The sequence below is a fragment of the Nerophis ophidion genome, linkage group LG09 (assembly GCF_033978795.1).
Source record: "Nerophis ophidion isolate RoL-2023_Sa linkage group LG09, RoL_Noph_v1.0, whole genome shotgun sequence".
Classification (NCBI taxonomy): domain Eukaryota; kingdom Metazoa; phylum Chordata; class Actinopteri; order Syngnathiformes; family Syngnathidae; genus Nerophis; species Nerophis ophidion.
Window position 1 is genome coordinate 73,490,200 of NC_084619.1, and position 24,861 is coordinate 73,515,060.

Consider the following 24,861-nt stretch of genomic DNA (forward strand, 5'->3'; position numbering starts at 1 on the left):
TTCGATCATGTGATTTAGTTTGGCGGTTCACTGGCTTGATTTGTACTGCAATGCTCTTTTTTTAACGTTTTCTTCAAATGGTTTCCAATATTAATGTTTGCACTTGGTGGTCAAAAGTTGACATCCACTTGTAAAGAACATCATGGCTGTCTTGAGTTTCCAATCATTTCTACAACTTTTTTTGTGATTGGAGCACATACTTGTCGGTCACAAAAAAGAAGTTTGATTCTTTTATGAATTTATTAAGAGTCGACTGAAAATGTGAGCAAATGTGCTGGTTCAAAAGTATACAAACAGCAATTTTAATATTTGCTTACATGTCCCTTGGTGAGTTTCACTGCAATAAGGCGCTTTTGGCAGCCATCCACAAGCTTCTGCTTGAAATTTTGACCAAAAGATTTCCAGAAGTGATTGTATCAATAATCATATAATCAAGCACTTAGGCATGGAGACTCTTTCTACAAACATATGTGAAAGAATGGGCCGCTTTCAGCTATTTCCAGCATGGAACTGTCGTAGGATGCCACCAGTTTAACAAATCCAATCGTGAAATGTCTTCCCTCTGAAACATTCCATAGTCAACTACAGGGATGAACTTGACTGGCCCGCTCAGAGTCCTGACCTGAAGCCTGAAAAAAACAACAAAAAAAGAGCAACGGCAAGCTAGCTAAATTAACACAAATAACAAACGGAAAGCAGTTAGTTACATTAAATAATAATGCTAGTTAGCGAACAGGACAACTAGCCAGAGATTATACAGTAGATAGAAAATTGTAAAGAGTGTTTGCTAGCTAGCTACATACTGTAAATCTCCAGAAAGAAAACATTTAAAAGACAGAAAACAAGTAATAACAAGAAAGCAACAAACATAACAGATAGACACCAGTTAGCTAACCTAATTAGTACATTTGACTACGAGTTAGCCAGCAATATAAAGATGATAGATGGATAGATACACTATATTGCCAAAAGTATTTTGCCACCCATACAAATGATCAGAATCAGGTGTCCCAATCACCACAGGTACATAAAATCAAGCACTGAGGCATCGAGACTATTTCTACAAACATTTGAGATAGAATGGGCCGCTCTCAGTGATTTCCAGCATGGAACTGTCGTAGGATGCCACCTGTGCAACAAATCCAGTAGTGAAATGTCCTCGCTCCTAAATATTTCAAAGTCCACGGTCGGCTTTATTATAAGAAAATGTGGGGATCAACTTGACTGGTCTGCACAGAGTCCTGACCTGAACCCGGAAAAAAAATCAAAAACAAACAAACAGCAAGAGCAACTAAATCAACATAAATAATAATAAATAGCTACATAAACAGCAATAATGTTTCCACAAACATTCGTGAAAGAATGGGCCACTCTCAGTGATTTCCAGCGTGTAACTGTCATAGGATGCCACCTGTGCAACAAATCCAGTCGTGAAATTTCCTCACTCTTAACTGTTCCAAAGTCAACTGTCGGCTTTATTATAAGAACTTGTGCGTATTAACTTGACTAGCCTGCACAGAGTCCTGACCTGAACCCGAAAAAATAAAGCAAAAAACAGCGAGAGCAACTAAATTAACATAAATAACAAACAACAGTTAGCTACATAAACAGTAATAATGTAGTGAAATGTCCTCGCTCCTAAATATTCCAAACTCAACTACAAGAATGAACTTGACTGGCCTGCTCAGAGTCCTGACCTGGACCTGAAAAAAACAAACAAACAAACAAACAAACAAACAGCAAGAGCAACTGCGAGCTTGCTAAATTAACATAAATAACAAACAGACAACAGTAGTTACATTAAGTAATAGTTCTAGTTAGCGAGCTGTACAACTAGCCAGAGATTGTACATTAGATAGAAAATTGTAAAGAGTGTTTGCTAGCTAGCTACGTACCGTATATCACTGGAAAGAAAACATTTAAAAGACAGAATACAAGTACAAACAAAAAAGCAACATACATAACAGACACCAGTTAGCTACATAAAAAGTGATAATGCTAGTTAGCTAGCTATATAAATAACCACAAATCATAGAGTAAATATAGCATCATCAAGAGTGCTTGCTAACTAGCCTAATACTGCAAATAGACAAAAATAAATGACCAGAAGGACACAAAGACAGAGATGGAGTAACTCAAAAGCAAACAAAGAGCAACAATTTTGATTTTGATGAACTTGACTGGCCTGCACAGAGTCCTGACCTGAACCCGGAAAAAAAATATAAATCTTACATACTGTATATCACTGGAAAGAAAACATTCAAAAGACAGAAAACAAGTACAAACAAAAAAGCAACATACATAACAGACACCAGTTAGCTACATAAAAAGTGATAATGCTAGTCAGCTAGCAATATAAATAACCACAAATCATAGAGTAAATATAGCATCATCAAGAGTGCTTGCTAACTAGCCTAATACTGCAAATAGACAAAAAGAAATGAACAGAAGGACACAAAGACAGAAAAGGAGTAACTCAAAAACAAACAAAGAGCAACAATTTTGATTTTGATGAACTTGACTGGCCTGCACAGAGTCCTGACATGAACCCGAAGAAAAAAAAAACTTACATACTGTATATCACCGGAAAGAAAACATTTAAAAGACAGAAAACAAGTACAAACTAAAAAGCAACATACATAACAGACACCAGTTAGCTACATAAAAAGTGATAATGCTAGTCAGCTAGCAATATAAATAACCACAAATCATAGAGTAAATATAGCATCATCAAGAGTGCTTGCTAACTAGCCTAATACTGCAAATAGACAAAAAGAAATGAACAGAAGGACACAAAGACAGAAAAGGAGTAACTCAAAAACAAACAAAGAGCTACGATTTTGATTTTGATGAACTTGACTAGCCTGCACAGAGTCCTGACGTGAACCCGAAAAAAACAAAAAACTTATATATCACCGGAAAGAAAACATTTAAAAGACAGAAAACAAGTGATAACAAGAAAGCGTCAGTGTAATACCCGCAGCTAAAAGCAACTAGGTGAGAACGTATACCCGAATATCATGATATAGTCATGTTATATTTCGCACAGAGACAAAACATATCGAGTATATCGATATATCGCCCAGCCTTAGTATAAACCAATGGCACGGGAAAAAAGCCATTTATATTAGACACTTTTTTCACAAAAGGAAAAGTGTTGCCTACGTTTTGACTCTTTGACCATTTCTCAATATTCAGTGTTTTATCCTTCATAGAAAAATGTAAAATTCCATTACGTTTTTTAAGGCGCTCTGTCATAACGTTTTTAGCATTCAATCAGACATTATTGTGAAGTTTTGTATTAGTGTTCCTAAAAATAGATATGTATGTATATAAAGGTATATACAGTATAGGTATATATGTATGTATATATGTATATAAAGGTATATACAGTATAGGTATATATGTATGTATATATGTATATAAAGGTATATACAGTATAGGTATATATGTATGTATATATGTATATAAAGGTATATACAGTATAGGTATATATGTATGTATATATGTATATAAAGGTATATACAGTATAGGTATATATGAATGTATATATGTATATAAAGGTATAAACAGTATAGGTATATATGTATGTATATATGTATATAAAGGTATATACAGTATAGGCGTAATATGATCAAACTTTCTTGTTCTTGTCAAAAGTCTAGCAGCCGCATTTTGTACCAACTGTAATCTTTTAATGGTAGACATGGGGAGACCCGAAAATAATACGTTACAGTAATCGAGACGAGGCGTAACAAACGCATGGATAATGATCTCGGCGTCTTTAGTGGACAAAATGGAGCGAATTTTAGCGATATTACGGAGATGAAAGAAGGACGTAACACAACATAAACACAACAGAACAAATACCTCGGAACCCCTTGCAGCACTAACTCTTCCGGAACGCTCAATATACACCCCCCGCTACTACCAAACCCCGCCCACCTAATTTTTATTCTATTTTTGAATTTATTAGCTCGTGGAAAAAGTTAGTGTTGATGTTTACCTCAGAAGGCTTTTTTTAATTAAATTTTATTTAATATACCACTGATGTTTTTTGAAAGTTGATTTTGCACTATTATGTTATATAAAGTCTGCCTGTTCCTTGGGAGGAAGCCCGAGTACCTGGAGGGAACCAACACAGAAAGATCCCGAGCCTGGGATTGAACCCAGGATTACTCAGGACCTTCGTATTGTGAGGCAGATGCACTAACCCCTTTACCCCCGTGCTGCCCTATTTTGTTCAATATTCATTGCAAAACTTGTTTGGGTGCCTATTTAAAATGTTTATTTGTTCAACCTTGGCCTTTGTTCAGTTTTAAATTGTGGCCCACTCTGTGTTTGAGTTTGACACCCTTGGATTAAGCCAACTGCCGCTCTCAAGCAACATCAACATCAAATCACGTGACGGCGAGTGGAATTCCACCCCAAACTATTACGGCTTAATAAGCGCGGTCCTGCCCTGTGAGCGCCCGACAATGACGTTTAAGAGAACTGTCACCGCAAATCCATCGTCCTCATGTAGGGGGGAACTCTTTCATTCAAGGAAAGAGTAACTTTATCCTCCCCCCCGAGTCTTGAGTGCCGACGTGTTCCCTGCCAGATCCCCAAAAACTAAAACGTCTCAATTGTCTCCTCGCATGTCCCGCTAAGTGGCGGACGAGGCGGTCGTCATTATGAGATATTGTTACGCGTGTCCATCGGGTAATTAGCGTGTCTGCCAAGCGTCCGCGCTCATTTGCGTCAACGCACGGTTCTAAGTTTGAATCCTCTGTTGGCGGTGATTGCTTTTAAAAAAAAAACTGAACTGAAGAGTTCAACATGGCGAGGTTGTCTTATTTCGTGAGACAGCTATGACTAAAAGCCGAGCGTAGCCAAATAATTCTTGAATGGTTCTCGTTCCGGGATTTGCTCGGGTAATTTGTGAATAGCGTTGCCACGGTAACACGAAATGTTCCCAGTTTAGAATACCGCGAACGAGACTTTTCCTATGGTATAACATATGTGGGGGCTCGTCTCGTATCATTTGCAGCAGAATAAGATAGAACTTTAATCCATCCATCCATTTCCTACCGCTTATTCCCTTTTGGGGTCGCGGGGGGCGCTGGCCCCTATCTCAGCTACAATCGGGCGGAAGGCAGCGTACACCCTGGACAAGTCGCCTCCTCATCGCAGGGCCTAGAACTTTAATATTAAACTGAATTACGAGCAATAATAATAATAATAATGTCTGTCCATGTGTGTTGGCCCTGCGATGAGGTGGCGACTTGTCCAGGGTGTACCCCGCCTTCCGCCCGATTGTAGCTGAGATAGGCGCCGGCGCCCCCCGCGACCCCAAAAGGGAATAAGCGGTAGAAAATGGATGGGATGGATGAACTGAAGAGTTCAACATGGCAAGGTTGTCTTATTTCGTAGGACAGCTATGACTAAAGAGCCGATTAAGCCAAATAATTATTGAATGGTTCTCGTTCCTAGATTTGCTCGGGTAATTTGTGAATAGCGTTGCCATGGTAACACGAAATGTTCCCAATTTAGAGTACCGCGAACGAGACTTTTCCTATGGTATAACATATGTGGGGGCTCGTCTCGTATCATTTGCAGCAGAATAAGATAGAACTTTAATCCATCCATCCATTTCCTACCGCTTATTCCCTTTTGGGGTCGCGGGGGGCGCTGGCGCCTATCTCAGCTACAATCGGGCGGAAGGCAGCGTACACCCTGGACAAGTCGCCACCTCATCGCAGGGCCTAGAACTTTAATATTAAACTGAATTATGAGCAATAATAATGTCTGTCTATCTGTGTTGGCCCTGCGATGAGGTGGCGACTTGTCCAGGGTGTACCCTGCCTTCCGCCCGATTGTAGCTGAGATAGGCGCCAGCGCCCCCCGCGACCCCGAAAGGGAATAAGCGGTAGAAAATGGATGGATGGAATTATTGAATGGTTCTCGTTCCTAGATTTGCTCGGGTAATTTGTGAATAGCGTTGCCATGGTAACACGAAATGTTCCCAATTTAGAGTACCGCGAACGAGACTTTTCCTATGGTATAACATATGTGGGGGCTCGTCTCGTATCATTTGCAGCAGAATAAGATAGAACTTTAATCTATCCGTCCATTTCCTACCGCTTATTCACTTTTGGGGTCGCGGGGGGCGCTGGCGCCTATCTCAGCTACAATCGGGCGGAAGGTAGCGTACACCCTGGACAAGTCGCCACCTCATCGCAGGGCCTAGAACTTTAATATTAAACTGAATTATGAGCAATAATAATGTCTGTCTATCTGTGTTGGCTCTGCGATGAGGTGGAGACTTGTCCAGGGTGTACGTCGCCTTCCGCCCGATTGTAGCTGAGATAGGCGCCAGCGACCCCAAAAGGGAATAAGCGGTAGAAAATAGATGTGATGGATGAACTGAAGAGTTCAACATGGCAAGGTTGTCTTATTTCGTGAGACAGCTATGACTAAAGAGCCGATTAAGCCAAATAATTCTTGAATGGTTCTCGTTCCTAGATTTGCTCGGGTAATTTGTGAATAGCGTTGCCACGGTAACACGAAATGTTCCCAATTTAGAGTACCGCGAACGAGACTTTTCCTATGGTATAACATATGTGGGGGTCCGTCTCGTATCATTTGCAGCAGAATAAGATAGAACTTTAATCCATCCGTCCATTTCCTACCGCTTATTCCCTTTTGGGGTCACGGGGGGCGCTGGCGCCTATCTCAGCTACAATCGGGCGGAAGGCGGCGTACACCCTGGACAAGTCGCCACCTCATCGCAGGGCCTAGAACTTTAATATTAAACTGAATTATGAGCAATAATAATAATAATAATGTCTGTCTATCTGTGTTGGCCCTGCGATGAGGTGGCGACTTGTCCAGGGTGTACCCCGCCTTCCGCCCGATTGTAGCTGAGCTAGGCGCCAGCGCCCCCCGCGACGCCAAAAGGGAATAAGCGGTAGAAAATGGATGGGATGGATGAACTGAAGAGTTCAACATGGCAAGGTTGTCTTATTTCGTGAGACAGCTATGACTAAAGAGCCGATTAAGCCAAATAATTATTGAATGGTTCTCGTTCCTAGATTTGCTCGGGTAATTTGTGAATAGCGTTGCCATGGTAACACGAAATGTTCCCAATTTAGAGTACCGCGAACGAGACTTTTCCTATGGTATAACATATGTGGGGGCTCGTCTCGTATCATTTGCAGCAGAATAAGATAGAACTTTAATCTATCCGTCCATTTCCTACCGCTTATTCCCTTTTGGGGTCACGGGGGGCGCTGGCACCTATCTCAGCTACAATCGGGCGGAAGGCAGCGTACACCCTGGACAAGTCGCCACCTCATCGCAGGGCCTAGAACTTTAATATTAAACTGAATTATGAGCAATAATAATAATAATAATGTCTGTCTATCTGTGTTGGCTCTGCGATGAGGTGGAGACTTGTCCAGGGTGTACGTCGCCTTCCGCCCGATTGTAGCTGAGATAGGCGCCAGCGACCCCAAAAGGGAATAAGCGGTAGAAAATGGATGTGATGGATGAACTGAAGAGTTCAACATGGCAAGGTTGTCTTATTTCGTGAGACAGCTATGACTAAAGAGCCGATTAAGCCAAATAATTCTTGAATGGTTCTCGTTCCTGGATTTGCGCAGTCATTTGTGAATAGCGTTGCCATGGTAACACGAAATGTTCCCAGTTTAGAGTACCGCGAACGAGACTTTTCCTATGGTATAACATATGTGGGGGCTCGTCTCGTATCATTTGCAGCAGAATAAGATAGAACTTTAATCCATCCATCCATTTCCTACCGCTTATTCCCTTTTGGGGTCGCGGGGGGCGCTGGCGCCTATCTCAGCTACAATCGGGCGGAAGGCGGCGTACACCCTGGACAAGTCGCCACCTCATCGCAGGGCCTAGAACTTTAATATTAAACTGAATTATGAGCAATAATAATAATAATAATGTCTGTCTATCTGTGTTGGCCCTGCGATGAGGTGGCGACTTGTCCAGGGTGTACGCCGCCTTCCGCCCGATTGTAGCTGAGCTAGGCACCAGCGCCCCCCGCGACCCCAAAAGGGAATAAGCGGTAGAAAATGGATGGGATGGATGAACTGAAGAGTTCAACATGGCAAGGTTGTCTTATTTCGTAGGACAGCTATGACTAAATAGCCGATTAAGCCAAATAATTATTGAATGGTTCTCGTTCCTAGATTTGCTCGGGTAATTTGTGAATAGCGTTGCCATGGTAACACAAAATTTTTCCAATTTAGAGTACCGCGAACGAGACTTTTCCTATGGTATAACATATGTGGGGGCTCGTCTCGTATCATTTGCAGCAGAATAAGATAGAACTATAATATTAAACTGAATTATGAGCAATAATAAAGGGAATAAGCGGTAGAAAATGGATGGATGAACGTGTGATTAATGGGGACCGATAAAGAATGTGAATATTTTGTTATAATTGTGCAAAAGTGACTTAAAATGCGGTTTGTGAACATTAGGGGTGTAACGATTGGTTCGATTTAGCCATTGATTGATTTATATTCCTGAATTTGAAGTAACAAAAATGGAGCTGTTTGGACACAATACTCAGCAGTAGTGGGGCGGTACAGCTCGGTTGGTAGATTGGCCGTGACAGCGACTTGAGGGTTCCAGGTTCGATCCCCACTTCTGCCAACCTTGTCTCTACCCTTTATCCACTTGCTCCCAGTGCCACCCACACTGATTCAAAAAAACAAAAAAAAAACAGCTTAGATTTCACAATGTAAATGAAGTGAATTATATTTATATAGCGCTTTTCTCTAGTGACTCAAAGCACTTTACATAGTGAAACCCAATATCTGAGTTACATTTAAACCAGTGAGGGTGGCACTGGGAGCAGTAAAGTGTCTTGCCCAAGGACACAACGGCAGTGACTCGGATGGCTGAAGCGGGGATCGAACCTGGAACCCTCAAGTTGCTGGCAGGGCCGCTCTACCAACCGAGTTATACCGCCCTTATTGGAGATATTTAATCTTACTTGGATTTCAGTTTCCGGCCTGTTTTTCTGCACCGCAAAAACGGAAATTTTAATTATAATTTGAATTAAATATCTGCAAGAAGCACACGTCAAAAGCGGTGAAGGTCGCCGGCGGTGCGTACTTACATCCCAAGTTGGACGTCTTACTCCCACGTGACGTCCCGCTTCCCTCGCCACGGCAATCACCGCCTGACAGAAATCCTCCGCCGCCGTGACCTCCTGCCAAAGATTTGTCAGGCGCTCCTGTTTAGAGTTTGTGTCAACTCCCTGGAATCGCTTTGAAATTATTTTTTGTTGTTGTTGAGTGCGATTATATTGACGTGCACGTCTTTGTCAACTTGCATCCCACTCACGGGGGCGGCGGTTTGGCCGAAGGGACGACTTTCATATGATTATACTTACAAATCCCGTTTCCATATGAGTTGGGAAATTGTATTAGATGTAAATATAAACAGAATACAATGATTTGCAAATCCTTTCCAACCCATATTCAGTTGAATATGCTACAAAGACAACATATTTGATGTTCAAACTGATAAACTGTATTTTTTTTTGCAAATAATAATTGACTTAGAATTTCATGGCTGCAACACGTGCCAAAGTAGTTGGGAAAGGGCATGTTCACCACTGTGTTACATCACCTTTTCTTTCAACAACACTCAATAGACGTTTGGGAACTGAGGAAACTAATTGTTGACGCTTTGAAAGTGGAATTCTTTCCCATTCTTGTTTTATGTAGAGCTTCAGTCCTTCAACAGTCCGGGGTCTCCGCTGTCGTATTTTACGCTTCATAATGCACCACACATTTTCCATGGGAGACAGGTCTGGACTGCAGGCGGGCCAGGAAAGTACCCGCACTCTTTTTTTACGAAGCCACGCTGTTGTAACACGTGCTGAATGTGGCTTGGCATTGTCTAACTGAAATAAGCAGGGGCGTCCTTGAAAAACACGGCGCTTGGATGGCAGCATATGTTGTTCCAAAACCTGTATGTACCTTTCAGCATTAATGGTGCCTTCACAGTTGTGTAAGTTACCCATGCCTTGGGCACTAATGCACCCCCATACCATCACACATGCTGGCTTTTCAACTTTCCATCAATAACAGTCTCGATGGCTCGCTTCCCCTTTGGTCCGGATGACACAATGTCTAATATTTCCAAAAACAATTTGAAATTGTAGACTCGTCAGAACACTTTTCCACTTTGCATCAGTCCAACTTAGATTATCTCAGGCCCAGAGAAGCCGCCGGCGTTTCTGGATGTTGTTGATAAATGGCTTTTGCTTTGCATATTAGAGCTTTTACTCGCACTTAAAGATGTAACGACAAACTGTATTTAGTGACAGTGGTTTTCTGACGTGTTTTCTTAAGCCCTTGTGGTGATATCCTTGAGATATTGATGTCGGTTTTTGATACAGTGACGTCTAAGGGATCGAAGGTCACGGTCATTCAATGTTGGTTTCCGGCCATGCCGCTTACGTGGAGTGATTTCTCCAGATTCTCCGAACCTTTTGCTGATATTATGGAGCGTAGATGTTGAAATCCTTAAATTTCATGCAATTGCACTTTGAGAAACGTTGTTCTTAAACTGTTTGACTATTTGCTCACGCAGTTGTGGACAAAGGGGTGTACCTCGCCCCATCCTTTCTTGTGAAAGACTGAGCATTTTTTTGGGGAAGCTGTTTTTATACCCAATCATGGCACCCACCTGTTCCCAATCAGCCTGCACACCTGTGGGATGTTCCAAATAAGTGTTTGATGAGCATTCCTCAACTTGATCAGTATTTATTGCCACCTTTCCCAACTTCTTTGTCACGTGTTGCTGGGATCAAATTCTAAAGTTAATGATTATTTGCAACAACAACAAATGTTTATCAGTTTGAACATCAAATATGTTGTCTTTGTAGCATATACAACTGAATATGGGTTGAAAAGGATTTTGCAAATTATTGTATTCTGTTTATATTTACATCTAACACAATTTCCCAACTCATATGGAAACAGGGTTTGTACTTACATTTTCTGAAGTTGTCATAGGTATTTGATGTTGAACCCCAAGATGCAGAGACGGAGGCAGGCATAGAGTATGAAAACATGATTTAATTCAAACAAAACAAGAACAAACAAAAAGCACGCACGTGGGCGGAATAACAAACTAAGGGAGCTAGCACTGGAAGCCAGAAAACAAAAAGGAACTTTAGCATGGAAGCTAGTGGATAGCAAACAGAAAAACTGGAAATAACTAATGCTAACAGAAACAGCTTACCGCTACGACGACCCGGACAAAATGTAGCATGACAGGTAGTAGCTGTAACAAAACAACACGACAGGTATATGAGTGATATGTGGCAAAGACAATACAATACAATGATAATAATAATAATAATGAATTAGATTTATATCGCGCTTTTCTACTGTTAGATACTCAAAGCGCTCACAGACAAGTGGGAACCCATCATTCATTCACACCTGGTGGTGGTAAGCTACATCTGTAGCCACAGCTGCTCTGGGGTAGACTGACGGAAGCGTGGCTGCCAGTTTGCGCCTACGGCCCCTCCGACCACCACCAATCATTCATTCATCATTCATTCACCGGTGTGAGCGGCAACGGGGGCAAAGGGTGAAGTGCCCTGCCCAAGGACACAACGGCAGCGATTTGGATGTCCATAGGTGGGAAGCGAACCTGCAACCCTCAGGTTTCTGGCGCGGCCGCTCTACCCACTACGCCAGGGGTGCCCATTACGTCGATGGCGAGCTACCAGTCGACCGCGGGGGGTGTGTCAGTCGATCACCAGCCAGGCTTTTAAAAAAAATAGACCTAAAAATGAGTGATCATCAATCTTCACCAAGACGTCACTTAAATGACATTCACGGTACCGGAGGGTCTTGTGAGATGACGCTGGCTGCTGCAAGATCATTATTATGAAAATATGACCGAGAGGAAGGCGAGGAACACTTTTTATTTCAACAGACTCTCGCGCCGTACCTTCCGTCAAAACTCTAAAGGCCGACTGCACATTTCCTATCTTCACAATAAAAGCCCTGCTTCATGCTGCCTGCGCTAACAAAATAAGAGTCTCGGAAAACTGGCGTGCACAAGCGATCCCTCAGAAAGCTGGCGTGCACATCACTTGTGCACGCCAGCTTTCCGAGACTCTTATTTTGTTAGCGCAGGCAGCATGAAGCAGGGCTTTTATTGTGAAGATAGGAAATGTGCAGTCGGCCTTTAGAGTTTTGACGGAAGGGACGGCGCGAAAGTCTGTTGAAATAAAAAGTGTTTCTCGCCTTCCTCTCGGTCATTTTTTCATAATAATGAACTGGCAGCAGCCAGCGTCATCTCACAAGACCCTCGGGTGCCGTGAATGTCAATCAAGCAAGCTACGGAATTGGCCGCCAATGTTTTTCTTGTAAAGTGTATGGAAGCTGGATGAATTAGATGCCAAAAACCAACCACTTTCATGTGGTATTGTACAGAAAGGACCACTTTTTTTCTCCTCCATTTGAAAATGTGGGCGTTATCATCATTACTGTCTGATTCCGATCAATGCAAGTCATCAGAATCAGGTAATACACCAACTTATATTCTTGTCTTTGTGAAAGAAAGCCATCTATATGTGTTACACATGCTTGTATTATCATTAAACACATTTAACTTGTTTACAAAAATGTCTCTTTCATAAATAAATAAATATAAATGATATATATAAGTGAGGTAGATCCCCTCGAGTTGGTCAATTGAAAAGTAGCTCGCCTGCAGAAAAAGTGTGGGCACCCCTGCACTACGCCATAACGCCCCAAATGATCCAGCGACTGACACAAGACAAAGCAGGTAGAAATAGGAGCGGGCTGATTGGCAACAGGTGTGGCCAGGTGCCAATCAGCCGCAGCTGAGGAGGAACACAGCTTAAGGGAACAAGACAGGAAGCTGACAAAATAAGAGCACTAGACAGGAGATACTAAACACAGAGGAAACAGACAAATGCAGAGGAAAAAACTAAAACATAGACAGATTGCGCTCGTCCTGTGGAATTTAACCACTTTTTCATGACAAGGGGGGGAAAAATACTGACTTTAATGGAAATTCAATTATGCTTTTGCTTTTAAAATGCTTTTATTTTTGTTTTTTTGGTTTTGGCTGATGAGGTTCGGGAGACATGCCAGTGTCCGCAATGATTTATGTGGCGCTCTCTACATGATTTCTCCGCCTCCCGTCCCCTTTCAGGCATATTGTGGTCTGCGGTCACATTACCCTCGAAAGTGTCTCCAACTTCCTCAAAGACTTCCTACACAAGGACAGGGATGATGTCAATGTAGAAATTGTTTTTCTCCATAAGTAAGTTCGCCCTCCAGCTCCTACGTTCAAAATCAGCCCATCTGTATTCGTGTATTCACATCGTCTCTTTGTGTTTGCTAGTATTTCCCCTAATCTTGAGCTGGAAGCCTTGTTCAAACGCCATTTTACCCAAGTCGAGTTCTACCAGGGATCTGTGCTCAACCCCCACGACCTGGCTCGAGTCAAGGTACGGTCCGTTAACGCAGAATATCACGTTTCTTTGGCCACTAAAACTTCAACTTAAAACTAAAAAAAATGAATTTCACGTTTTTTTAGTTTTTTTATGTATTATTCCTTTTTCCTTGCAATGTTTGTAACAATTCAAATAATGTCCAGTAGTTTTGAATTGTTAAATGCTTAGGATTAAGAAAGAAAGAAAGAAGCTTGAAATTATACGAAAGATGTAAACAAAACAAAACAAAAAAATACGTAGATAAATTAAAATTGTTTAATTCGGAAAAGTAAAATTGTCTTTTTTCTGTTACAAAGTTCTTTCCTAGACCGTTACAACTTTATAATCACAGAACTTGTAACTTGAATTCTTTTTTTTTTTTTTACAATTATGTCTGTTACGATGTCTATCACACTATTACGACGTTTTGGTGACGTAGCCATTTTTTCCACGTAAAATTTCAACTCAATTTGAATCTCACACCATCATGACTTTTCGGTCTTAAGTAACTTTTTCCGTAACATTTCGACTTTTTACCTTGTCGCCACGTTACATTTTTCTGTGATTCGAACCTCATTGGAAAATGAAGAATTTTTCTCGTAGCATTACGACTGTTTTTTCTTGACAATGTGATTGTTTCTCGTCATTACTATCTTTTGGTCGTACGAGTACATAAGTAGAAACTTTTTTTTTGTTGAATTGAAACGTTTTCTCGCAAGATTACGACTTTTTCTGTTACGACTTCATTTGTGTTATTATTGCTAAATTTCCCCCAGGGATCAATAAAGTACTTTCTATTCTATTCTATTATAGGGAAGTAACAACTTTTTTTCATAACATTATTATTATTATTATTACTATGCTCAAATACTTCTGTTGTACTATCAACTTTTTGTCGTACTATTACAATGTTATCATAAACTACTGTGAAAGCTATATTTGTTTACGGTTCTCACTTTATTATTACACTTATTTATTTTTCTATTGAACTATTTTGACATTATCATGAAATGATGAGACGGGTACTTCATATTTTTAAAGTAAATAATCCCTTTGACTATTTACAAAGTTTTTCTTTGTTGAATTGAAACGTTTTCTCGTAAGATTACGACTTATTCTGTTGCGACTTCATTTCTTTTTTGCTTAATATTGCGTTATTATTGCTGAATTTCCCCCAGGGATTAGAAAAGTACTTTCTATTCTATTCTATTATAGGGAAGTAACACATTTTTTTAATAACAATGTTATTATTATTATTATGCTTTAATACTTCTGTTATACTATCAACTTTTTTGTCGCACTATTACAATGTTATCATCATAAACTACTGTAAAAGCTACTTTTGTTTTTGGTTCTCACTTTATTACTACACGTTTATTTATTTTTATATCAATCTATCATGATCATGAAATAATGAGACCGGTACTTCAAATGTTAAAAAATTAGCCCGTAACACATTTGTATTTTAATTTAATTAATTAATTTTGAATCTAATTGCATATTTTTACACTGACTTAATTGTGCGGACATAAACATTAACTCAGATGAACTTACAGTATATGAGTGTATAAAATTATTAACTTTTAACTTTAATCATGCACATTGTCTTAATATTCCATAATATCTAAACAATTGGTGTGGAGAGGAGGAGCCGGCGAAGGAGCAGCGGCGAGGAGGCGGAGAATGCGGGCAAGCGGCGAGGCGGGGCGTGCCGAGAGCGACGCCACAAGAGAGATCAGGTGCGTGGATCGCGCACCTGGACACAACTGACGTATCTCCTCTCAATGTTTAAAAGGGGAGAAGGAGGAGAGGACGGGGCAGAAGGAATTGGAGAGCCTGCAGCATTGCATGAAGAGCGGAAGCGACAGAAAGCAAGACGCAAACGACGACGACGGGGGAGGTTGAAAGCGACCGAAGAGCGAGCAGTGAGAGCACGGTCGGCTGAAAAGCAACCCGCAAAAGACTGTTCTTATTTGGATAACAAATGAACAGTCAGCTTGAAGAGCAACCCGCAAAAGACTGTTCTTTATTTTTCATCCATCCATCCATCCATCTTCTGCCGCTTATCCGAGGTCGGGTCGCGGGGGCAACAGCCTAAGCAGGGAAACCCAGACTTCCCTCTCCCCAGCCACTTCGTCCAGCTCTTCCCGGGGGATCCCGAGACGTTCCCAGGCCAGCCGGGAGACATAGTCTTCCCAACGTGTCCTGGGTCTTCCCCGTGGCCTCCTACCGGTTGGACGTGCCCTAAAAACCTCCCTAGGGAGGCGTTCGGGTGGCATCCTGACCAGATGCCCGAACCACCTCATCTGGCTCCTCTCGATGTGGAGGAGCAGCGGCTTTACTTTGAGTTCCTCCCGGATGGCAGAGCTTCTCACCCTATCTCTAAGGGAGAGCCCCGCCACACAGCGGAGGAAACTCATTTCGGTCGCTTATACCCGTCATCTTATCCTTTCGGTCATGACCCAAAGCTCATGACCATAGGTGAGGATGGGAACGTAGATCGACCGGTAAATTGAGAGCTTTGCCTTCCGGCTCAGCTCCTTCTTCACCACAACGGATCGGTACAACGTCCGCATTACTGAAGACGCCGCACCGATCCGCCTGTCGATCTCACGATCCACTCTTCACCCACTCGTGAACAAGACTCCTAGGTACTTGAACTCCTCCACTTGGGGCAGGGTCTCCTCCCCAACCCGGAGATGGCACTCCACCCTTTTCCGGGCGAGAACCATGGACTCGGACTTGGAGGTGCTGATTCTCATTCCGGTCGCTGCAAACCGATCCAGTGATCGTTTTTTTTCAAATAAGAACAGTCTTTTGCGGGTTGCTTTTCAGCCGACCGTGCTCTCACTGCTCGCTCTTCGGTCGCTTTCAACCGCCCCCGTCGTCGTCGTCTGCATCTTGCTCCATGTTGCTTCCACTCTTCATGCACTGCTGCAGGCTCTCCAACTCCTTCTGCCCCGTTCTCTCCTCCTCCTCCCCTTTTATACATCGAAAGGAGATACGTCAGTGGTGTCCAGGTGCGCGATCCACGCACCTGATCTCTCTTGTGGCGTTGCTCCCGGCGCGCCCCGCCTCGCCGCTGGCCCGCATTCTCCGCCTCCTCGCCGCCATCTTGGGCCGGGCTACAGCATGCCCTACCCCGCTGCTCCTTCGCCGGCTCCGCCTCTCCACAAATGGTAAATGTATACCACAGACAGGTTAAACATTGATAATCTTAATTATTAAGAAGTCACGATGTGGTATAACTAAGGAAAATGTCTGTAGAGTTAATAAAACACATATTAGAGAGGAGAAACGTGATAAAATGCAGAAATATTTGATTTGTTCAGGCTGATGTTTGTTAACGACAAATCCCACATTGATTGCATAGATCGAGTCAGCGCATGCCTGCCTCATCCTGGCCAACAAATACTGTGGGGATCCCGATGCGGAAGACGCCTCCAACATCATGAGGTACCTCAACATCTCCACGTTTTGATTGCGGCATGATTGTCACCGATTATTATTTTTGTCCATACCCTCCTCTTTAGGGTCATCTCCATCAAGAACTACCACCCCAAGATCAGAATAATCACACAGATGCTTCAATATCACAATAAGGTAAGGCACTTTAGAGCAGGGCTTCCTAACCTTCGCCACCTCGGGGCCACTTTTCCACTATAAAGGGGCCCACTCAAATATTAACACTAAATTACTAATCTTACTCTTGATTTAAATTTTATTTTTTTTGGTACATGGTGTAATGATAAGTGTGACCAGTAGATGGCAGTCACACATGAGAGACATGTGTAGACTGCGCTATGATGGCGATAAACAACACGAAAACCTTAAAGGCCTACTGAAATGAGATGTTCTTATTCAAACGGGGATAAAAGGTCCATTCTATGTGTCATACTTGATCATTTCGCGTTTTTGCCATATTTTTGCTGAAAGGATTTAGTAGAGAACATCGATGATAAAGTTGGCAACTTTTGGTCGCTAATAAAAAAGCCTTGCCTGTACCGGAAGTAGCAGACGATGTGCGCGTGACGTCACGGGTTGTGGAGCTCCTCACATCTGAACATTGTTTATAATGATGGCCACTAGCAGCGAGAGCGATTCGGACCGAGAAAGCGACGATTTCCCCATTAATTTGAGCGAGGATGAAATATTCGTGGATGAGGAAAGTGAGAGTGAAGTACGAGAAAAAAAACAACTAGACGGCAGAGCGATTCAGATGTTATTAGACACATTTACTAGGATAATTCTGGAAAATCCCTTATCTGCTTATTGTGTTGGATCCATTATGGATTGAACTTTCACAGTATCATGTTAGACCCGCTCGACATCCATTGCTTTTGTCCTCTCCAAGGTTCTCATAGTCATCATTGTCACCGACGTCCCACTGAGTGTGAGTTTTCCTTGCCCTTATGTGGGCCTACTGAGGATGTGGTAGTGGTTTGTGCAGCCCTTTGAGACACTAGTGATTTAGGGCTATATAAGTAAAAAATGATTGATTGATTGATTGACTAGTGTTTTAGTGAGATTATATGGTCGTACTTGTACAACCTGAAAGTCGGAGGGGTGTGGTGACCGCCGGTGTCTCCGAGGGAAGCCACGTTTCTCAACGAGGTGAACGCAGCCGGTCGGGCCGGGCTGAGATTTTATTTTTTTCCCCTCCAACAACGGTGGAAGCATCCGACGGTCGGGGGCGGCCGTTGGGAGGAGGCAAGAGAGTCGAAACTGCCTCTTTGACAGGTGCGTGCAGGGGGAACGACGCAAGCTCTCCGCTCATGTCTACGGTAAGAGCCGACTTATTACCACAATTTTCTCACCGAAACCTGCCGGTTGACATGTGGTAGGGAACCGTGTTCGCTTGACCGCTCTGTTCCATAGTAAAGCTTCACCGTCATCTTTCGGGAATGTAAAGAATGAAACACCGGCTGTGTTCGTGTTGCTAAAGTGAAGTGAAGTGAAGTATATTTATATAGCACTTTTCTCAAAGTGACTCAAAGCGCTTTACATAGTGAAACCCAATATCTAATTTTTCCATTTAAACCAGTGTGGGTGCCACTGGGAGCAGGTGGGTAAAGTGTCTTGCCCAAGGACACAACAGTAGTGACTCGGATGGCAGAAGCGGGGATCGAACCTGCAACCCTCAAGTTGCTGGCATGGCCGCTCTACCAACCGAGCTATACCTACAGCTTTCTTCTTTGACGTCTCCATTATTCATTGAAGAAAGTGCAAAAGATTCAGCAACATTGATGTCCATAATACTGTGGAATTATGCGATGAAAACTGACGACTTATAGCTGTGAAAATGCGTGACGTAACGCGCACGTGTCATCAAACCGCGACGTATTAGCATGATACTTCCGCGCGAAATTTAAAATTGCAATTTAGTAAACTAAAGCGGCCGTATTGGCATGTGTTGCAATGTTAATATTTCATCATTGATATATAAACTATCAGACTGCGTGGTCGCTAGTAGTGGCTTTCAGTAGGCCTTTAAACATTCCATTGAAAATAAAGAACATTACACACTGCAAAATCCGAGCTTTTCTTCCTGTCGCTCACACAGCCCAGTAAACCAGGCAGCGCAAATGTTGCTTTCAGCTCAGACTGCACCAGGGAAGGGAAAAAAAAGCCGAAATCCGTGTTTTGTTACCTTGAAACCTCGATCTGTTTTGTGTCTGCTCGCTGCTCACCTCATATATGATGTCGCCCCCCAATGAAGGCCCATCTGCTGAACATTCCGAGCTGGAACTGGAAGGAGGGCGACGACGCCATCTGTCTGGCCGAGCTGAAGGCGGGCTTCATCGCCCAGAGCTGCCTGGCCCAAGGCCTCTCCACCATGCTGGCCAACCTCTTCTCCATGAGGTCCTTCATCGAGGTGAGTCTCATCTTGCAGAATTTTTGGCTTCGACCCACCCGAGCCGTGGGGGAGACTGGAGGTGAGGGGGTAACATGAGTGGCGGCTCTTTTGGAGATTGACGCAAGGCAGGACGCTCCCGGACTTCCCATTAGTACGTCATATTTCACCGTGATATTTTCATATGGAATCTATTTCTGCGGCTCCGTGCCGAAGAGGTGCTTGCCTCTATCAAAGAGCTATTCTCCTGGCGCTAAGATGACGGATCCTCGCGTAATGACCGGGGCTCCACATCTGCAGACCACATTCACTTTCTGAAAACATTCCTGCAGACATCACACGTGGGTCGATTTAGTAAGTATGAATATTAGGGGTGTAACGATACCTGTACTTGTATTGAACCGTTTCGGTACGGGGGTTTCGGTTCAGTAACAGGGTTTTTTTAAGCTAAAGTCTTAACAAGCTGCTTTGCTTCTTCTGCCTCTGTCTCAGCACCCAGCATTGTCCCACCCACACGACCACATATTGGTTACATACATAGCAGTAACAGCCAATCAGCAGTGCGTATTCAGAGCGCATGTAGTAAATGCTTCAGCGTCGAGCAGATAGGTGTTTAGCAGGTGAGCATAAGGCAGCGTACTCTCCCCAAATGATAATAAACACCTCCCAGTCAACTACTACTAACATTACAATGAGCCCGTTGACCTTCTAGAAACTTAAACTGCAGCTCAGCTCGCTCACAGCGTAACGTTAGCTCATTTTGCGGTGTGTGTGTTGTGTGTGTGTGTGTGTGTGTGTGTGTGTTAAGTTGCAATTCTCTACTCCCATCTAGTGCTAGATATTTTTGTTTCATCCTTCTAGCTATAGTGGAAAGGGGGTCCCTCACAACCTACTGACCAAACGTGGGTCCACAAAAAGGATGCAAGACATGAATGTGTGTGTGTGTGTGTGTGTGTGTGTGTGTGTGTGTGTGTGTGTGTGTGTGAGTGTGTGTGTGTGTGTGTTAAGTTGCAACTCTCTACTCCCATCTAGTGCTAGATATTTTTGTTTCATCCTTCTAGCTATAGTGGAAAGGGGGGCCCTCACAACCTACTGACCAAACGTGGGTCCACAAAAAGGATGCAAGACATGAATGTGTGTGTGTGTGTGTGTGTGTGTGTGTGTGTGTGTGTGTGTGTGTGTGTGTGTGTGTGTGTGTGTGTGTGTGTGTGTGTGTGTTAAGTTGCAACTCTCTACTCCCATCTAGTGCTAGATATTTTTGTTTCATCCTTCTAGCTATAGTGGAAAGGGGGGCCCTCACAACCTACTGACCAAACGTGGGTCCACAAAAAGGATGCAAGACGTGTGTGTGTGTGTGTATGTATGTGTTTGTGTGTGTGTGTGTGTGTGTGTTAAGTTACAACTCTCTACTCCCATCTAGTGCGAGATATAATTTTTTCATCCTTCTAACTATAGCGCAAAGGGGGGCCCTCACAATTTACTGACCAAACCTGGGTCCACAGAGTGTGTGTGCGTGTGTGTGTGTGTGTGTGTGTGTGTGTGTGTGTGTGTGTGTGTGTGTGTGTGTTAAGTTGCAACTCTCTACTCCCATCTAATGCTAGATATTTTTGTTTCATCCTTCTAGCTATAGTGGAAAGGGGGGCCCTCACAACCTACTGACCAAACGTGGGTCCACAAAAAGGATGCAAGACATGAATGTGTGTGTATGTGTGTGTGTGTGTGTGTGTGTGTGTTAAGTTGCAACTCTCTACTCCCATCTAGTGCGAGATATAGTTTTTTCATCCTTCTAGCTATAGTGGAAAGGGGGGCCCTCACAACCTACTGACCAAACGTGGGTCCACACAAAGTAGGAAAGACATGTATGTGTGTGTGTGTGTGTGTGTGTGTGTGTGTGTGTGTGTGTGTGTGTGTGTGTGTGTTTTACGGACAGAAAAGTTTTGAATGGCAGGGTCCCTGCTATCACATGTTGATAAAAATATAACATTTACATAATAAAACTCAACTACAGGCTTCCCAAATGCTGTAACATATTAAGCATGATGAGTTGACTTAAAACTGTTTAATGTTGCAATTTTTATATGTAGAAGAAAAGTTGTGTCATTTTATTTAATCTAAGCAACAATTTGAGGCAATTTAATGTTGATTAACATAATTATTATAGTGTTCCCAATGTTAAAAGGATCAAGCCTTTGTTTACAAATTTGGTAAATAAATAACCCAAAAAATAATATTTTGTTGTTTTTTTCCTGTACCGAAAATTAACCAAACCGTGACCTCTAAACCGAGGTACGTACCAAACAGATATTTTTGTGTACCGTTACACCCCTAATGAATAGTTGTAGTTGTATTGTAAAACTTACAAACGGCACTTAAAGTGAATTAGGAATACATAGAAGTAGAAACTCTATGGATGACTAGAAGACAAAACAGCACTTTTTTGTTGTTGTTTTGTTTTCTTTTTTGTCCTGTCCAGCTTCTCAGGCATATCATATAGTTGATGTAGATGCCCGTATCGGCCGTACAAGTTTACTTTACAAAAGAGAAGTGTAGGGTTCCTTCTCTTGTTTCCCTATTTGTGTTTGACTTTATTAAATGGATTTATATTATTATTTTGGTGCAGTCGTGCCGCAGCAGGAGGGGATAGAAGGAGGGAAAAAGGGAAGACGGAGGGTGGGATAAGACAGAGAGACGACAACAACAACAACAGCAAACACAACAACATCAACAATAGAACAACATCAGCAAAAAGGATATGTACAAATATGATGGTAAAAGTGATAGCAAAGAAGCAGTTAGTGAAATAAATAATAATACAGAAATGACAATGAGCATTATTACACTACAAACGGAGCGATACAAATACCAATAACAAAAGCACTATCATTAATAATAACAATAATATTGGGTTGGGCTCTCTGGGCGGCTGGGTCAGCACTCTGGCTCCCACGCACACTGGGGGTCAAATATATTGTACATACAAACACACACACACACACACACACACACACACACACACACACACACACACACACACACACACACACACACACACACCGTTATTCATACATACAAACGTCCATACATTGGTAACTACGCTCCCACATACACACACAAATACATTACTTACCTACATACTCCTAGTCCGTCCATCCAAGCGTACATTCACTGTACAAACATACATATACTGTACATATACATTGACTGTACAAACAAACATACATATACTGTACATATACATTTACTGTATAAACAAACATACATATACTGTACATATACATTGACTGTATAAACAAACATACATACGCATTCACTGTACAAACATACATATACTGTACATATACATTCACTGTACAAATAAACATACATATACTGTACATATACATTTACTGTATAAACAAACATACATATACTGTACATATACATTCACTGTACAAACAAACATACATACGCATTCACTGTACAAACATACATATACTGTACATATACATTCACTGTACAAACAAACATACATATACTGTACATATACATTTACTGTACAAACAAACATACATATACTGTACATATACATTCACTGTACAAACAAACATACATATACTGTACATATACATTCACTGTACAAACATACATATACTGTACATATACATTCACTGTACAAATAAACATACATATACTGTACATATACATTCATTGTACAAACATACATATACTGTACATATACATTCACTGTACAAATAAACATACATATACTGTACATATACATTCATTGTACAAACATACATATACTGTACATATACATTCACTGTACAAATAAACATACATATACTGTACATATACATTCACTGTACAAACATACATATACTGTACATATACATTCACTGTACACATACATACATATACTGTACATATACATTCACACTACAAACAAACATACATATACTGTACATATACATTCACACTACAAACAAACATACATATACTGTACATATACATTCACTGTACAAACATTCATATACACATTCTGTTCATATACAAGTACATATACATACATTCACTCATGCACATAATCATATATCAACGTTGTTGCCCTAGGGTAAACTGGGTAACACAAGGCATATTGACAGAGCCGAAACCATTGTTACTATAACAATCTACAAGATTAATATCGGTTGCTTCTCTCTCTTCCCTTTCATCTTTCGGTATTCCTTCTTTTTTTTTTCATTTATTTTATTTTATTTTTATTATCTTTTCTAGCTATCATTATGTATACGTATTGTTGCATTTGAACAACTTTATTGTTGATAATAGAGGTAAACTATTGGTTTTGTTCATGATCAATAGCGCTTTTTCTATTGGTATTTTTATTGCTCCAGTTTTCGTGTAAAAATGCTCATTGTCATTATTATATTATTTATTTCACTAACTGCTTATTTGCTATCACTTTTACGATCATATTTGTACATATTATGTATGTGCTGGTGTTGTTCTATTGTTGTTGTTGTTATTGTTGTATTTGCTGTTGTTGTTTGTGTCTCTCTGTCTAATCCCTCTCTTATCCCCACAATTTCCCCCTCTGTCTTCCTTTTTTTTCTCTTTCTATCCCCTCCTGCTCCGGCCCGGCTGCACCAAAATAATAATATAAATACATTTAATAAAGTCACATTCAAATAAGACAACAAGAGAAGTATCCTACACTTCTCTTTTGTAAAGTAAATCTGAACAGTCGATACGGGCATCTACATAAACTATATGATTTGCCTGAGAAGCTGGACAGGACAAAAAAAATTAAATAATAATAATAACAATAATATACCTCCACTGAAATTCGGGATTCTCCTGAAAAAATCGGGAGGGTTGGCAAGTATGAGAATCAGCGTTGAATGCGGTGATACAGCGGCACCGCCACTGAATAATACCGGCGGGCCAGTTCTAATGTTGATTTATTATTGGCTTAAGGGCCTAAGGAAATTACATGGCGGGCCAGAGTTTGACACCCATGCTCTAAAGCACTAGTTCCATTGGCAACAAAACAGAGCATATTACTACCACCATCATGCTTTACGGTAGGTATTGTGTTCCTGCGATTAAAGGCCTCACCTTTCTTCGGACAAACATATTTCTGGGTATTGTGGCCAAACAGCTACATTTTTGTTGTAGAAATGATTGGAAACTCAAGACAGCCATGACATTATGTCCTTTACAAGGGTATGTCAACTTTTGACCACGACTGTATATATATATGTATATGTATTCATAACGTTTCTACCATCCCCACCCCCAGATCGAGGAGGACACCTGGCAGAAGTACTACCTTGAAGGAGTGGCTAACGAGATGTACACAGAGTATTTGTCCAGTGCCTTTGTGGGCCTCTCCTTCCCCACCGTGTGCGAGTAAGTACCCCCTTCTTTCCGCCCCGCCCTCCGAGACCACCGCCGACGGTAAGTTGTTGTCGCCCGCCGGCAGCGAGAGGCCGCCTCTCCTAACATCTCC

At 41.8% G+C, this 24,861-nt stretch overlaps 1 protein-coding gene across 1 annotated transcript in view; it reads left to right on the forward strand.

Annotated features, from left to right (window-relative positions):
* LOC133559722 (calcium-activated potassium channel subunit alpha-1a-like) overlaps window positions 1–24,861 on the forward strand; it is a 572,272-nt gene that overhangs the window by 350,662 nt on the left and 196,749 nt on the right. Inside the window, exons 10-15 of the mRNA XM_061911767.1 lie at window positions 13,237–13,347; window positions 13,429–13,534; window positions 16,893–16,975; window positions 17,053–17,122; window positions 19,239–19,394; window positions 24,652–24,761. Coding sequence (XP_061767751.1) covers window positions 13,237–13,347; window positions 13,429–13,534; window positions 16,893–16,975; window positions 17,053–17,122; window positions 19,239–19,394; window positions 24,652–24,761 — 636 coding nt within the window. The remainder of the gene's footprint in view (window positions 1–13,236; window positions 13,348–13,428; window positions 13,535–16,892; window positions 16,976–17,052; window positions 17,123–19,238; window positions 19,395–24,651; window positions 24,762–24,861) is intronic.